The 17,146-nt window shown below is 35.6% G+C and overlaps 1 protein-coding gene across 16 annotated transcripts in view; it reads right to left on the bottom strand.

Moving 5' to 3' along the window:
• PALS2 (protein associated with LIN7 2, MAGUK p55 family member) overlaps positions 1-17,146 on the bottom strand; it is a 101,419-nt gene that overhangs the window by 24,488 nt on the left and 59,785 nt on the right. For 10 of the 16 annotated variants that reach the window (XM_070616025.1, XM_070616026.1, XM_070616027.1 and 7 more), the window contains 4 exons: positions 15,974-16,126; positions 14,952-15,179; positions 2,046-2,177; positions 90-189 (listed from right to left, as the gene is read on the bottom strand). In XM_070616025.1, the coding sequence (XP_070472126.1) occupies positions 90-189; positions 2,046-2,177; positions 14,952-15,179; positions 15,974-16,126 (613 nt within the window). Of the gene's footprint in view, positions 1-89; positions 190-2,045; positions 2,178-3,642; positions 3,685-14,951; positions 15,180-15,973; positions 16,127-17,146 lie in introns of all 16 variants that reach the window. The other 6 variants (XM_070616015.1, XM_070616016.1, XM_070616018.1 and 3 more) reach the window with 1 other exon arrangement.

Raw genomic sequence — 17,146 nt, 5'->3', positions numbered from 1 at the left:
AAGTAAATTCATTTGCTAATTCAGATGAAAGAGGCACAGAAAGGTGGCCACAAAGGACTACTTGTTACTTATTGTGTTGAGCTCATCACCTGAATTGTCCCAGTCTCTTCTAACAAATGCCTTTCTCTTCTCTTCCAGGAACTGGCTTGGAATGAGACCAGCGCTTCCTCCCTCTTTTACATGGCTAGCCTAGAATCAAATTAATGAATTGTATATCTCAGTGACCAAAATTTGAGACCATATTCTAATAAGTAGGACAAGCAGTAGTCAGTTAAAAAAAAAAAAAAAAAGAAAGAAAAAGAAAATCACATTTGCTCTTAAAAACTGACCTTGAGACTTAAATCCATGGCACTGTCAGTGAAGATATTTAAACGCTTTAGTACTGAGGAATCAACTGGCACCTAATCAATCCGCCATCTGGTAGTGAAAATTTGGGACCATAATACAAAGGTATACAGCCTCTTTAAATTACTAAAATTTTTTATTTATACTAAGTTACTCAAATTCTATTCTGTGTGTTACCAGGATATTTCATATGGCACCCTTTGGTAAGGTATTTACCATCAACCGTAATCCTACTACGTTGGTAATTCCTGAGGCCAAATCAATGAAAAACGACAATATTGGGAAAAAAGTGGACAGTTTAATTCATGCTACCAGGTATCCTGAGAGGTAGTAAGTTTAAGATAAGGTAAAACTTTACCTGCTGTCAAGAAACTAACTTTTAAAATAAAATCCAAAGAAGCACTATCTTAAGATAGTGGCTGGAGAACCGGCGGCTAGCAGTTCATTCCACAAGGTTAGTGACTTTATCCTTACAACCAGCATAGAAAAATCTGGCACCGTTTTTAGCAATTAAAATCTTGAAAAATAGAATTAAAATGCAGGAAGAGATTGAGATAATGGTGGTAGGATTAGAAGAGAAAACTGAGATGGCACTCACAGAAAGGGGAAAACAGAAAATTGGAAAAGCTCAAAAAAGGAACAGTCACAGAAAGTAGATTTTTTTAGATGAGAGTTCTAAGAAATTCAGTAGAAACATCTTGAAATCATGGATTCTGTTTAATTTACTTATTTCTTAGTTCTCTCACCACATAGTGCACTTGTACCTAACAATGTCTTAATTTAAGGACACACTAGTAAGATTGTTCTCATCCTCCTAATTCATTACCCTTGGAAGTCTTTGAGAGTTCATGTGAGTGTCTCATATCTCAGTTTAATTTAGAGTTTAGTGCTAGGTCCTGGGTCCTTTGCTCTCACACCTTGTTCTTTAATGAGACTCTCATTTACTCTGTCAGTTTAAGGAATTTTAGACTTTCTAATTTGTCAGTTTCTCCAGTTCTGGATACTGTGGTTGCTAACCGATGTCAACAATTACAAAAACAGACTTATTAGTGCTGTTGGAGATTTCTGAAAGCTGTTATCAGGGGAAAGGAAAAAGAACACCACCACACGGATCTTCCAGAAAATGGAGGGGGGTGGAAAACACAGTGATAACACACACCCGTTTCCATATACACAGATTTCAACCCAAGACAAACACTGATGATAAAGCAAACATTCATTTCTCAGAAACTGAGAAGACATGGGCAAATAGATTTAAGAGCTTAAGAAATTATGTTCTATTTGTCGTGAATGTATACAGAGGGAGAGGAGGCAAGAGAGAGACTACCATAACCATAGTAAAAGATTCCTAGTTAAAACAAACAAAAACATTGCAAAGGGATGATCTCAAGTAGGTTCTTCTTGCCCAATACCATATTTTACCGTAATCGCCCATGTGAAAGAACCAATTGATCTAATCCCTAAACCAATGGGATAGCACCACAGGCTAGTTAATTCTGCATTTATTAACAACTACTCACAAATTCCCTCTCAATTTGGTCTTCTGTCCACAAAATTAGCAGCCATGAAGCAGGAGCTGTTCATGCAGGAAAAACCATTGGAACAAATGCTAATACCTTCTTCCTGAATATTCAGATATTGGCCAGATCTAAGATTGAAAATAAAAAAGCAGTTGAGGAAATATTGAAAAGCATACTAACCTGCCACCAGTTTGGATCTTCTCTGTTTACAATCTGAAGAATTTCTCCTTTTGAAAATTTCAGTCCTGCTTCTTTGCAGGGTATCAGGTTATCATTGTAGGGATTATAATCAAAATGACATTTCACAAATACCTAAAACACACAGCACAATTAAAAACACTACAGATGTATCATTTCTCACTGGATTTTTGAAATCTTTTTGAAACCACTGTAATTTAGTTGTAATTGACAATATATTTAGTACTTCAACTAAGGAACTTGTCTGTCTCAAAAATGAAATTATTGGAACAGTAATAATTTGGTATCAGAAAAGAAATAAACATTACTACTACATTAAAATTTCGTTTCTATTTTAACTTCTAATCTTAAACCAACAAAAAGTTTGACAATCATTTTATCTCACCATTCTTACAATTCCCCCAATCTTTTCACAAGATTTTCCAACCAACACTGCATAATTTTTATGCAAGTAAATGCTACTTTCTAATTAAAATCCTGAAACAATATATGTAGTTGATTTAAGGCATACAGTTCAGATATATTAGGACTGACCTTTTGAAAGGGCCCTGAAACCAAAATTAAATAATAAAAGTTCATGTTGAAGTCAGACCTGAAATATATTTAGTAACCTTAAAAAAAAAATTTAAAAACCCAATTTTCATCACTCGTAATAATATTGTTTTAATCACATAGATTTACACTGGCCAAAACTAGGTGGAAAATACTCTTTTGGAGTCATCTTGTTCTGATTTAAATGATCAGCATTAAATTAATTGTAAGACAAATACTGAAAGCTTGAAACTATTTTCCAATTTAAATTCATTTAACTATACAAATTTCTTTTAAATCTGTGTTATTACTAAAAGTATGTCAGTTACCACTGTTAGTTATGATCTCCAATATCTGGAATATTTTGCTTATTTACTTTAATTTGAATTCTAATTAAGTTAAGCATTTTCAGCATTTGATGCCAAGTTCAGACTGATTACTTTCTTAAAACTTTTTCCACGTATATTTTTAGAAACATTTTATCTTCTAAAGAATTGACTTAGCATTAATCAGCAGGTAAACTTTAACAAGCAGGAAAGCACATGATTAGTCAAAATAACAATGTTAGTTTTTCTATTCATTTATCATACTTCTATAAATATAAACCAAACAAGATATCCAAATAACACAAGTAGACACATTATATTATTAGGGTGGTAAAATGTAATGTAATGGATGCATATTAAAATAATTTAGAGACAACTAAATTTGTAACATATGACAAAATTTTAGTTATTTACAGTTAGAGGATTTTGATAGAAAGCATTCAGAACATTTTCAATAACTTTGGAAAGGCTAAATATTAATGCTTAAAAAAAAATCAGTAAGCCAATAATTCTTTCCTGATAAACAATTTTAGAATTATCTAAAAAGCAAGCATACAAACAATATTAAGATTGCTAAAATGTGACAACTGGCTAACTTGACAACGGCATGCAGCGTTTTTGACAATGGAAAAAACCGAAAATGATTAAGTTTGAGGTAAATTTAGTTGGCTGATAAGATAGAAAAACGGAGTACCAGAGAATGTCCTGAAATGACATCATACCTGACGGGCGTGTGCTGGATGCCTCTCCATACTGATGCAACTCTAAAAATATATTTTTCATTGCATAAATAAAGCCAGACTTTAAACTGATAATAAATTAACAAAATATAAACAAATCTATTGGCCCATTTTATTATTTCACTCATTTGGTAAAGCAACTACTTCCCTAATTAATTGTCCATAGGGTCTAATACCTGAAAAGTGTAAGTGACAGAAGCAAAAAGTTAGAGGTGTTTGAGATGAGGCAGAGAAAAAGGATGGGCATGCAAAGGTGTAAAAATACTTGGATACTCCTTGCTTCTCAAGAAAGCTGCACTGAATGAATAGTAAGAGCAGCCTATCATCTAACCAGGAACGTGTTTATCATTCTTATCTGTGGCACAGAATGTATTTGGACTTTTCAAGTTAGTCCAAATTTCAAATATTCCTTCCCCTACTCCCATCAGATTGTTCTGGAAATGTCATTATTTGTGGAACAAACTACATCTCTCAAAAGTAAAAGATTTCTAGAAGGAACAATTCTTATTTTTTCATTATCAAATTAATTTCGGAACATTACTCTTTTGCTCAAAAATTCAGATTAAACTGGTTTTACCTTGAACTTTGAAAATTTGTCTGAAAACAACCTTTGATTTAAACATCTTGTAATGATCTAAAAATTATTAGAGATTTGACTAAATCTAGTAAAATTATATTAACTGCATATAAAGTGTTTCACTAACAGGCTATGGATGTTAACTGTTCATGTTACTAAGAAATTACTACACACGGCCTACTAAAATATTTCAATCTCGTATTCATATCACTAAAAGAAAGAACTCAATGACCAACACTCTAAAGTAGATGGGAGAGAAAAGGAATACAAATGGCTTTTAAACACAGGAAGAGATGTTCAACCTCATTCAGGTAGAAATACAAATTAAAACTATGTTATAAGGGGCTGGCTCCGTGGCCAAGTGGTTAAGTTCGCACACTCCACTGCGGCAGCCCAGGGTTCGGATCCTGGGCACGGACATGGCACCGCTCGTCAGGCCATGTTGAGGCGGCGTCCCTCATCCCACAACTAGAAGGACCTGCAACTAAGATATACAACTATGTATGGAGGGTTTGGGAAGATAAAGCAGGAAAAAAAAAAAAGAAGATTGGCAACAGTTGTTAGCTCAGATGCCAATCTTTAAAAAAAAAAAAAAAAGAACTTCTATCTCCTAGGGGTATATATTTAAAAAAAAAAAAAAAACAAAAAACAAAGTATGTTACAAAAACATTTTCTTCCTGTTGGATTAGCAGAAATCCAAACATTTGACAACATTCTGTAGACAGGACTATGGGACAACGGGCATTTTCCTAACCGGTTGGTGGAAGAATTGGTTCAATCCCTTGGGAGGACAATTTGGCAGAGCCCTCAAAATTATGAATGCAAAAACCCTCTGACCTAGCAATCCACCTCTGGGAACGTACACAACAACAGTGTTACTCAGACATACGCAAAACGACTTCTGCTGAAGACTGTCAACTACTGAATTCTTCCTAGTCACAAAAGATTGTAAGCAACCTAACTGTTTAACCATAGGGAACTGGTTAAACAAATGATAGTAAACCTATAATATAACACCTTCCAGCTGTCAAAAACAAATGGGGGTGGGTGGGAAATGTGTGCCAAGAGGCAGTCTATGTATCAATAAGGAAAGATCCTCAAGATTCATGGTTAAGTGTAAAAACCAAGGAACCAAGGTTCAGAATAGTGTCTATACTATGTAACCTCTTCATAAAAAAGGAGGTAGAAGGGGAATAAGAAGATATAGTTTTTACTTGGATATGAATAAAGAAACTCTGGAGACATGAACTAATAGCATGGTTTCTTATGGGGCAGTGAGGACTACACTGACAGTGGATTAGGAGGGAGATTTCAACTGAATATATATTTTTATTTCTCGAATTTTGAACCATGGGAATGATTCACCTATTCAAAAATTAAATTCTTATAGTAATAAAAGTAAAGATAAAATGATTCCCACTTCTGGCTGAGATGAAGTAACAAGGACCCTCCAACCTGAAACAACTAAAATACTGAACAAAATATATGGAACATTTTTCAAGTCCTCAGACAATGAAAACAGTGATCCCTAAAAAAAAAAAGGAAACAAATAAAATAAGCTATACAATTCCCCCAGCTAACTGTACAGAGAAACCTTCCAGGTCACAACTCAGGAAAGGAGAACCTAGGTAGAGCCTGGTGGTCTCCAAGACGAGGAGATGAACTGGGAGACCAGGGAGGCCAAGGTTCTGTGCACAGAACAGAGTAATCACTGAGGAGAGGGGTGCACAGAGAAACTGCTCAAGAACTGCAAAGGACTCCCTCCAGTCTTCAGTTGAGCACTGATCAACTGAAGACTGCCTGTGTATGAGGACACTACCTAAGGTCAGGTAAAGAGCCAGCATTATAGGGAGCAATATCAGGAGGTCATACAGGGCCAGGGATGGTTACTGTTCTCATCAGGGTGAGTTGAAAAACCTCCTAATTCATGAGGCATTGAGTATTCAGAAGGGTTATGCTGTAGACTTAATCCTGCTCTGGTCCCCCTAACAAAGCTTACATCGCAAGATCTGATAGGATCAAATTGCTCCCAAGTAACTTAAGTATCCTAGAACAAAGCTTAAGTATATTTCTAAGAACACAAAAATATCCAGCACTCAATAAGGTAAAATTCATGATGGCTGGCAGCCAATGAAAAACAACCAGGCACGGGGGGCTGGCCTGGTGGCGTAGTGGTTAAGTTCGTGTACTTCACTCTGGTGGCCTGGGGTCCAGATGCCAGGTGCGGACCTATGCACTGCTCATCAAGCCATGCTGTGGTGGCATCCCATATAAAAAATAGAGGAAGACTGGCACAGATATTAGCTCAGGGTGAATCTTCCTCAGTAAAAAAATAAAAAACATGCCAGGCATGCAAATAAGTAGGAAAATATAACCTAAAATGTGAAGAAAAATCAATTAAGAGTGATCCAGAAATGACAAATATGATTGAATTAGTAGACAAGGACATTAAAACATTAGTTTTAACTTTACACATTGTACTCATATGTTCAAGAAGCTAAAGGAAGGACTGGGCATGTTAGGTAGAAACAAAGCAGATATAAAAAAGAATCAATTCCAATTTCTAGAGATGAAAACCAAAATATATGAGATGAAAAGCACACCAGATGTGATTAACAACAGATTAGACACTGCAGAAGAAAATATTAGTAAACTTGAAGACATAGCAATAGAAATTATCCAACATGAAAAACTGGGAGAAAACAAGACTGAAATAAAAGAGCAGAGTATCAGGGCCGGCCCCGTGGCCGAGTGGTTAAGTTCGCGTGCTCCGCTGCAGGCGGCCCAGTGTTTCGTTGGTTCGAATCCTGGGCGCGGACATGGCACTGCTCATCAGACCACGCTGAGGCAGCGTCCCACATGCCACAACTAGAAGGACCCACAACGAAGAATATGCAACTATGTACCGGGCGGCTTTGGGGAGAAAAAGGAAAAATAAAATCTTAAAAAAAAAAAAAAAGAGCAGAGTATCAATGAGCTATGGGACAACTTCAAGGAGCCTAATATACATGTAACTGGTGTCACAAAGGACAGGAGAAACAGGAATAGAAAAAATATTTCAAGAAATAACAGTAAAAAATTCTCCAAATATGAAGAAAGAGATGGTCTTTCAACAAATGGACTTGGGAAAACAGGATATCCACATGCAACACCCTCTCCTTTGGCCCATATCTTACATGTTATATAAAAACTCATAAATGGATCACAGAGCAAAAAGAAAAAAACGGACAAACTGGACTTCATCAAAATTAAGAACTTCTGTTTTTTGTATTACAGTAAGAGAATGAAAAGACAAGCCTTTTCACTGGGAGAACATCTTTGTAAATCCTAATTCTGACAAAGCACTTATATCCTAAAGACATAAAGAACTGTCAAAACTAAATAATGAAAAAACAAACAACTCAATAAAAAATGGTAAAATTTGGGCTGGTCCAGTGTGTCAATGGTTAAGTTCATGTGTTCTGCTTTGGCAGCCCAGGGTTCACAGGTTCGGATCTTGGGCACAAACCTACACACTGCTCATGAAGTCATGCTGTGGCAGCATCTCATATACAAAGTAGATAAAGACTGGCACAGATGTTAGCTCAAGGACGATCTTCCTCAATCAAAAAGAGGAAGATTGGAAGATTGGCAACAAATGTTAGATCAGGGCCAATCCTCCTCAGACACAGACACACACACAAAAAGGATAAGATTTGAAGACATCACCAAAGTAGACATAAGCATGGCAAAGAAGCACATGAAAAGATGCTGAATGTTAGCAGTCATTAGGGAAACGAAAATTAAAATCATGATCAGATACCACTACACATCTATGAGAATGGCTAAAATTATAAAGACCGACCATGCCAAATGTTGGTGAAGATGTGAAGTAATCGAAACTCTTAGATAATGCTGCTGGGAAAGTAAATTGATATAACCACTTCTGAAAACAGTTTAGCCGTTTCTTTAAAAGTTCAACATATACCTACCATATGACCCAATCCTTCAATTCCTAGGTATTACCCAAGTGACTTATATGTAAAAGGCCACAGCATCTTTAGTTATAATAAATATTTATATTATATTATTAATAAAAATAATATCTTACAATATATTATTTATAATGGCCCAAAACTGGAAACAAAAATGTTTATCAGTTAATAGATAAACAAACTGTGGTACAGCCATGCAATGGAATACTACTCGTCAATAAAAAGGAATCACCTACTGATACATATAAAAACATGGACGAATCCCAAAATAATTATACTGAATGAAAGAAGCCAGATTAAAAAAACACAAAACAAAATCAAAGAAAAGATTCATGCTGTATGATTCTGTTTATATAAAAACATGGAAAATGTCGACTAATCTATAGTAACAGAAAGCAGTACAGTCATGTGCCGCATTTAATTATGTTTTTGTCAACAATGGGCCACATATATGACAGTGGTCTCACAGATTAGTACCATGTAGCCTGGCTGCGCAGTAGGCTACATCATCCAGGTTTGTGTAAGCACACTCTATGATGGTCACATAACGATGAAATCGCCTAAAGCCACATTTCTCAGAATGTACCCCCGTCGTTAAGTGCACATGATTGTACTTGCTTGGGATAGCAGTGGGGGGGAGGGGGAAAGGCAGCAGGAGGGAAGGATTACAAACAGACACCAGGAAACTTTGGGAGTGATAGATATGTTCACTGTCTCAATTGTGTTGATGGTTTCACAGGTGCCTATATATGTCCACACTTACCAAATTGTACACTTTAAATATATGCTACTTATATAAACTTAACTTCAAAGATATTTTTAAAAAGATAAGAATAGTAAAAGTACTGAGAAAATAAAATATTGCAAAAGAATATGCTGTGCCTATGCAAATGACAGTAGTTAGTAGGAGAAAAAACCCAAATGGATGAAATGGCTAGAGAAACAGCTCAACCATGACCCTGGTGTTAAATCAGAAGGTGGCTGGTAATTTGTTTGGGAATGTGTTGGCTGAACTTGGTACAAGGGTTGCTCACATACCCTCAGTCTCAAACCACAGTTTCCCAGGTCCCTCTGAGTTTGCACATCAGAGTGAGTGACAAGGCAGTGAACACAGCAATCATAGTTCCTAAGAAGTTCTCTATGACAATAACAGAGATAGTCAAGGAAGGATGCTATTTTTCTAAAGATTTTCAAAGTGTATGAACTCGGCCTACTCAGTTAAATGCAGACACACACGCACACACATTTTGAGGTCAGCAAGGGGACTAGAATATATATTTGGTTAAGACAGCTTTGAGGGGCAAATCACACTCTTATTTGGTAAATATCCATCTGTGGGCCACAATTTTAAGCTTCTGTTAGTCAAAAAAAATTTACTACAAATAATCTATTAACATAGGTTGCTCAGAATTATACTACTGATAATTCTTAATTTACATCATACTTGAATCATTGGTCTGTGCAAGGCCTGCTTTTGTTTATTCTGTTAGTCTTAATAATATAATAAACAGCCATGAGCTTGCCACCCAAAACAGAGGCTAGAAACCCACCTGGTCCTCTTGCCCACATTTCATTCCATCCACCACTCTGGCTTCCCCAGTCAAGGTGACCCTCACCCTGAATCTCGGGTTCACAAACACCTTGCTTTCCTTTTTGTATAGTTTTATTGCCATCTATATGTATTCTTTAAAAGTATGCATTTAGTTATTTTAAACTTAAAAAAAATAGTATCATGCTATATGCATGTAGTCTTTTGGGATTTACATGCTTGTTAATATGCTTCCAGCCATACAAATATAGGAATGACTCTAGGAAATTACTGTCTTGGATGTGTGAACATTCAACCCTGATAATGCTAAACTTCTTTCCTCCCAAAGTGGTTACATCCATTTACACTGCCACCAGCAATGTACAAGAGGTACTATAGATTTGTATCTATAATTTTTGCCAAATGAACGTTAAAAAATGGTATCCCACACTGTGATTTTTAATATCTCTTCCTATGTTTACTGTGTCTCCTTTTACTTAATTTGTGTATGCAGAGTGAAACAGGAACACAATTTCATATATTATCCCAAAGAGTAACCAATTTCATTCACAGAACAGTATCTTTTTCTCACTGAAAGACATATTATCTCTGTCATATAGCAAAGTAATATATGTGTGTAGGTCTCTTTCTGAACTCTTTATTCCATTGATCATTCTGTCTATTCCTATGCTAATATCAATACCACAGAATCTTAATTCCTACACATTAATAATAATCTGCTATTCCTGCTTTTCTGCCTTAAAAGTTTCTTGGCTATTCATCTTATCAAATACCATGAAAAACCCTACTGGAATTTTTATTGAAATTTCATTGAATCTACAAATCAATCTGGAAAACTGACATGTTCACAATATTATCTTCCTGTCCATGAACACAATATATCTATTTAGATCTTCATAATATTACTTTGTGTTTGTAGAGGTCTTGAATATTTATGACGTTCTCTGACTATTGTAAATGATGTCTGTCTTAGTTACATTTCTAGATGTTTGCTGATGACATATGGAAATGCAACTGACTTTTGTATACAGTCAGCATTCCATATCCATGGGTTCCAGCATCCACGGATTCAACCAGCCACAGAAGGAAAAGCCTACGATGACTGCATCAGTACCCAACATGTACAGACTTTTGTTTCTTGTCATTATTCCCTAAATAATGTAGCATAATAACTATACTATAGTTAGTATAGAACAGTAAATAATAGTATAAAACAGTAAATAAACAATACAGTATAATGCTATTCATTGTATTAATTACTGTAAGTAATCAAGAGATGATTTAAAGTATACAGGAGAATGTGTGTAAGTTATACGCAAATATTACACCATTTTATACAAGGGACTTGAGCATCTGTGGATTTTGTACCCGCAGGGAGTGGGAAAGTGACCTGGAACCAATCCCCTGAAGATATGGAGGGATGAATTATTAATCTTATTTTCAAGTACCTTGCTCAATGCTGTTATTTTTAATAATTTACAGTTTTAGGAGGGATTTCTATGCAAAAAATCATTTATTCGAAAACAAGCTTTATTTTCTCCTTTCTAAACCTTTTACTTCTATAGTTTATTTTTGTCTTCTTGTGCCTATGGGGCTTTCAATAAAATATTGAATAAAAGTGGTGCTAGTGAACATTCTTCTCTAGTTCTTCGTATTTTTTTTTTAACTAGGCAAAGATTTTATTACTCCTTGTTTTAAGCTTTATGTTCTGGCTTCTTTGGCTTAATTAACTGCAAACAAATAATTGTGTATAAACGAGAATTTAAAAAGCAGCAGTGTCCAAGAGATTCAGAACTTAAAATATTACAGGTTTCTGTATTTCATTACATCCTAAAGAAAATTTTTTAAAGCAGTCAAAATTCTTTAACTTTCATTATTTGTTTTACAGGCTGAATCAATTCCATTTGCTTCACTGTTGGAAGACATCAAAATTCTGAACAAGATCGCCCTGCTGCCCAAGAGCAAGTGGTGCTTTTCCACTTAGCTTCCGCCAGGGTCCCTAAGCTTGCTGACATCACGCTGGTCCATGATGCTGGGTGGCATTTCTCTCAGCTGCTTTGTTCAGCATGGCTGGTGACAGTGAAAGTGTTTGCTGCCAGAGATGTCTGAGCGTTAGAACTGTTAAAGTGGACCACCATTCCCTGGTGCACAAACATACCTACCTTTGTAACATCAGAGATACTGTTTATTCCTAGTTTCTTTACAGGGAACTAACGATGTTTTGCCATCTGTTATAACAGGTATTTGTTACATCAGCTGTTACTCAATATATCATCTTGGAGCAGTCCCTTTTTACCAACGCACAATTATGCCTGCAGTTTGGCAAGTTTCTCTCGGTTTATGACGGGTTCTTTCCTCTGGGTGCAGTGGGAATTGGGCTTCACGGGGGCCTGGGGTTGGCACTCAAATGGTCTCGGGCAGACCAGCTCAGAGTCCAGTTCCCGATTTTAAAGAGAGTGATTCTAACAGTTAAGTATTCAAAATAATGTTTGTTCTAGTTTTTTTTTTTTTTTTTTTTTTACTAAGATTAAGGTTTTTTCCTGTTCCTAATTTACTAATCTTTTAAAAAAAATCATGAATAGGTATTGAATTTTATCAAATTCTCTATTGAGGTTTTTCTCTTTTAATCTGTTAATGTGTTTGGTTACATACATGGATTTTCTAATATGAAACCATCTTAGCATACTTGGGATAAACCCAACTTGGACTTGTAGTATTATCTTTTTTTAATACATCATTAAATTTCATTTGCTAATATTTTGTTGAGAATTGTTACATGTATATCTTTGAGTAAAATGGAACTGTAATTTCTTTTATTTTTGGTACATCAGTTTGGCCTTAATAAACAAATGGAATTACGAACAGCCTTTGGGAACCCAACCTATGTATAAGTTGAAGAATTTCAGAATTAGCTACAAATTCCAACTCACCCTGATCTTCAAATTTAAAAATATAGATCCTCAGTCTCATGAAAGATTTTCAATTTTTAGTAAGCACCCCAAATGATACTGATAAAGATGATCTACTGACCATGCTTTGAAAACCACTGCCCTGGTAGGGAGAGCTCCTGGCTTCCCTCTGCTCTCATGGCAATCCGGAGGAGGAGTCGAGACAGGCCCAGGAGGACTGCCTGGTGGAGCTCCCGGTGAACGAGCTGAGGAGTTCAAGAGGCTAAATGCCCTTGCTTCCCTTTAGTGTCTCTTAGCAAGATGACCACAGATTGCTCAGGACAGTCCTTGTTTAGGCCTTTTATTCCAGCATAATTAGTAATTGTCCCCCCTTTTACCTTAAAAAATGCCCCAGTTTGGGTACATGCTTTAGCTCTCCTGTTGGAAGCTTTCATGTTATAGTCCATTTTCTTTTTATAATCGGATGGGTCTGAGACTGCCTTAGGCTTGGATGACCTCTCCTTTCCCATTTCAATCCCCTCTCCCAGTTCTAAAGGCTAAATAAAAACCCGAGTTTGAGAAAGTATGAAATGGAGAAAAATTTATGTCTAGGACAGGTCTAAATATCCTTGCATTTCATGTCTTTCAGACCAGTTCACCAGGTCAGAATCTACAAAGGAATTTGGGCCAAAGCCCCAGCTATTAATATTACAAAAATTTATTTTTCCTGTAAAAGTCCATTATAGTCATGGTGAGTTGATAATTCTGGAGTTTGGACCACAGGAAGAAAAGTCTTCCTAACTATCACAACTAACATAGAATTTTAATAAACAAATCTCAGGTTTTACTTTTCCAGTCTACTCAGGTCCAAATGGAAATGCGTCAGTGGAGGAATAAAGGTATTCTGAGAGGTAGGAGTGACATGAAACATCTAATTTCTAATACCATTTCCTTCATGATTCTTTTCCTTGAAGACAAGGTCTCTATCTTCATTTCAACCAAAGTTCATTATAATCCTAAGTATTTTGAGAAGTTCAATTTACATACTAAAATTCATGACTAAATATTCTATCCTAACTGCCAAAGAACAATATAAAACAGGTATTCAACACATATTATTTCAAAGAATTGTATGGCAATACAAAGACTAGGCTTTTAAATTCTCATATTAACAATATGAAAATAAGATACACCAGCAGTTGTCTTATGTAAAAATCTTACTATTTCATTCACACATGAAACAATAAATTTCTGGAATAAACCTGAATGATTAAAGCCATCTAAAACATTGATAGATATTGTAGAAGCAACGTTATCTAAGCTTGAAAACCCTCTCCTCAGTTCTAACACTCCTGTCATAACTGTCAATTCTTTATTTGTATTACTTTACTACTTTTTCTTTCTTGGCAATTCTACCACTCTCCGCCACCTCATCAGCACCATCACAACAGCAGCAGCTACTTGTTGAGTGCTCAGTACGAGCCAGGTGCTGCTATGACAGTTTTACATGAATTAACTCATTTCATCCTCATAACAATCCTTTGAGAAAAGAAATATTATCCTTAATCATACAGATGAGAAAAGGAAGCACGGAGAAGATAAGCTAGTCACTGACAGCATAGGTATCTGAACCCAAGCAACAACATAACCTTTCATTAGAATTGTCTTTCACAAAACACCCCACATCTTCAAAAATGTGCTTCCTGGTTACACAATTTCATCTCACTTTTTTTCCGAAATTCACTCAACATAATGAGACCAGATAATCACCATCATTAAAACATTCTCCTATTCAATAATCCATTTTACCTAAAAATTAGTTACAAAATACAGATCAAATGTGTCCAAACCAGGTGTTCAAGATTCTTTTCAATCTGGACCCATCCTCCCTTTCTGGGCTCATTCTCCAGTTAGCCCATCACAGGAACACCAAGCTGGAGGTGACTGGGACTGCATCCTAATTCTCTCACAGGGCCTGGAACACGATAGGAGTCAAAAATGTTTGCTAGACTAATGACTAAAAGGCTTTATGGCATTTCAGATACTTAGTGGTAGCGTAGTGAAATGCCAGGGTTCACAGGGTTCACAGAGAGATTTCCTTCCTAATTTCTTTATAACAGTAAGATAGTGTTGTTTAAAAATTCAAAAATTCACCAATGACAAAATAAGGCTATTCAGCATGATTAAACAAGACAGTTTTTTCTCTTTTGTTTAGCTAAAGAGTAGCAACTGGTGGTTACAGCCAACAGTGTGGTTAAAGAAATAAAAGTATTTTTAATATTGCCAAGAATTTTATTACTAACCTGTTGAGGAGTAATGGTATCTCTATAGCTTGGTAAAATTTTTAGAGTGACGCTGCCACTAATATTTTTCAGTAATTCTTGTAATTCCTTTGGATTGTTTCCAACCTCATGGCCATTGACTTCTTTAATGATATCTCCCACATGAAGCAGACCTTGTCGATCTATCATTCCTCCATGAAGGATTCGGGCGATTACCAGATCATTATTTTCAACCCTAAATGTTACACCCTAAAGAAAATAGGGAAGAGAATTATCATTGATTTTAGATTATTAGGAAGAAATCTTAAATACTCATGAATACGTACATATAAGAAAATAATTCTAAGGGTAGTTGAGTGAATCGTTCCTACTTTTCCCATGTTCTCTCCTGTCTCAATATTCCAATCTCCTTAAACCACCTGCAACTGTGATGACATATATCAACCCTTAAAAAAGGAATCTCCATGTTAAGGTTAACCTTAAAAATGAAACAAACATTAGGCTGCATTCCACAGGATAAAAGGAAGCTCACAGCAGTAAGAAAAGCTATTTGTGCATTCTGACGGTCTTGTTCCCAGCTTTTCTTTTTTTCCACTTTACTGTTCTATAGTCAGGACCTAGAAATAATAATTTTAGCAGGAAATTGTAAACTCCACTACTTATAGAGTCCCACCATGTCTTCAATTTTTAATAACAAATTTCTTTTGTGTTTTGATACTGTCATTAGCAAGCAACCTAAGTTCATTTCTTCAAAGGGTATGAGAAAGAAATGAAGTAGTTATCTTTGAAATTTTTGCCACCCATTGGCAAACTTCTTCTGGCCTTTATTTCAGTTTAACTTTTTTTACTTTGGTTTAATTTTGTATGCTAAATCAAGCTGAGAAAGCATCAGCTGTGTAATTTATACACAGGCCAGAAAGGACTGATAAAACAAATATGGATAAAGATTTCCTAATGATACAAATTATGGAGGAGAAAAAAAGAGAGTAGTAACTGAGCTATAAGTATTTCAAATTTCAGAAAGTGCTCATTCATTTACTCACCAATGGTTCCCCAGCTCTTTTGTGAATACCAAGAATACGAATAGCATCAACTGGTAATAACTGATTATTGATAGAAGAATTATTCATTTCTGGGCTTGATGGAGGTGAATCGTAACACTTTGATGCCACAATATCATGGGCCTCCAAAAGTGACTATAAGGATGCAAATAGCCTTTGGTTATTAATTACTGATGGAATAAATTATAACTTAGTTATTCAAAATAACTTAGTTCATTATCCCAGTGGAGTACCAAAAATTTCCAAGGCACACATTATTAAACTCCCAAGTATGAGATAAATCAAACGCATATAGAACCTTTCAAAGAAATATAAACATATATACTTTTACTCGTCAAACAATACCATATTCCTTGTTTTATAAAATTTGAAGAGACTGATAGAGTTTTGTGATTTTTTTTAAGTGACATGTTCAATGGAAATTGCACCTAGATTTCCAAGTGTGGTGCAATAGAGGCACTGGATTTCATTGCCACCATTGTCATCACCAGTTGAATACTTATCATCATTCCCTAGTTATTAATTATTATACAAACTCATCATCATTGAATACTTATCATCATTCCCTAGTTATTAATTATTATACAAACTCAAATGGCAGGGACCCTAATTTTTACCCTACAGCTGTTATGTTAGCAATGTGTATTTTTCACATGTACAAAACATCTGTTAAAAAGATGTCCAATAGGGGATGGCCCAGTGGCATGGTGGTTAAGTTTGTGTGCTCTGCTTTGGCAGTCCGGGGTTTGCTGGTTCAGATCCTGGGCATGGACCTAGCACCACTTGTCAAGCCATGCTGAGGCAGCATCCCACATAGAAGAACTAGAAGGATGTACAACTAGGATATACAACTATGTACTGGGGCTTTGGAGAGAAAAAAAAAAGAGGAAGATTGGGAACAGATGTTAACGCAGGGCTAATCTTCCTCACCAAAAAAGAAAAGAAAAGAAAAGAAAAGATGTCCAATGGATAAATATCAACATCTTAAATCAGTGATAGGAAATTTTACATTATCAATAAAGTTTTCGTCTATAAAAGATAATTTTTTTGGGGGGGGGGGGCAGACAATGAACCAGTAATGGTCCTGAGTATAATATACTTTTACCTTCTACATTTACTATATATGTGCTATCATCATGGATGACCTTGATCTAG

The sequence above is a fragment of the Equus przewalskii genome, chromosome 4 (assembly GCF_037783145.1).
Source record: "Equus przewalskii isolate Varuska chromosome 4, EquPr2, whole genome shotgun sequence".
In the NCBI taxonomy this organism is placed as follows: Eukaryota; Metazoa; Chordata; class Mammalia; order Perissodactyla; family Equidae; genus Equus; species Equus przewalskii.
This window is presented reverse-complemented; position numbering and strand designations above follow the sequence as displayed.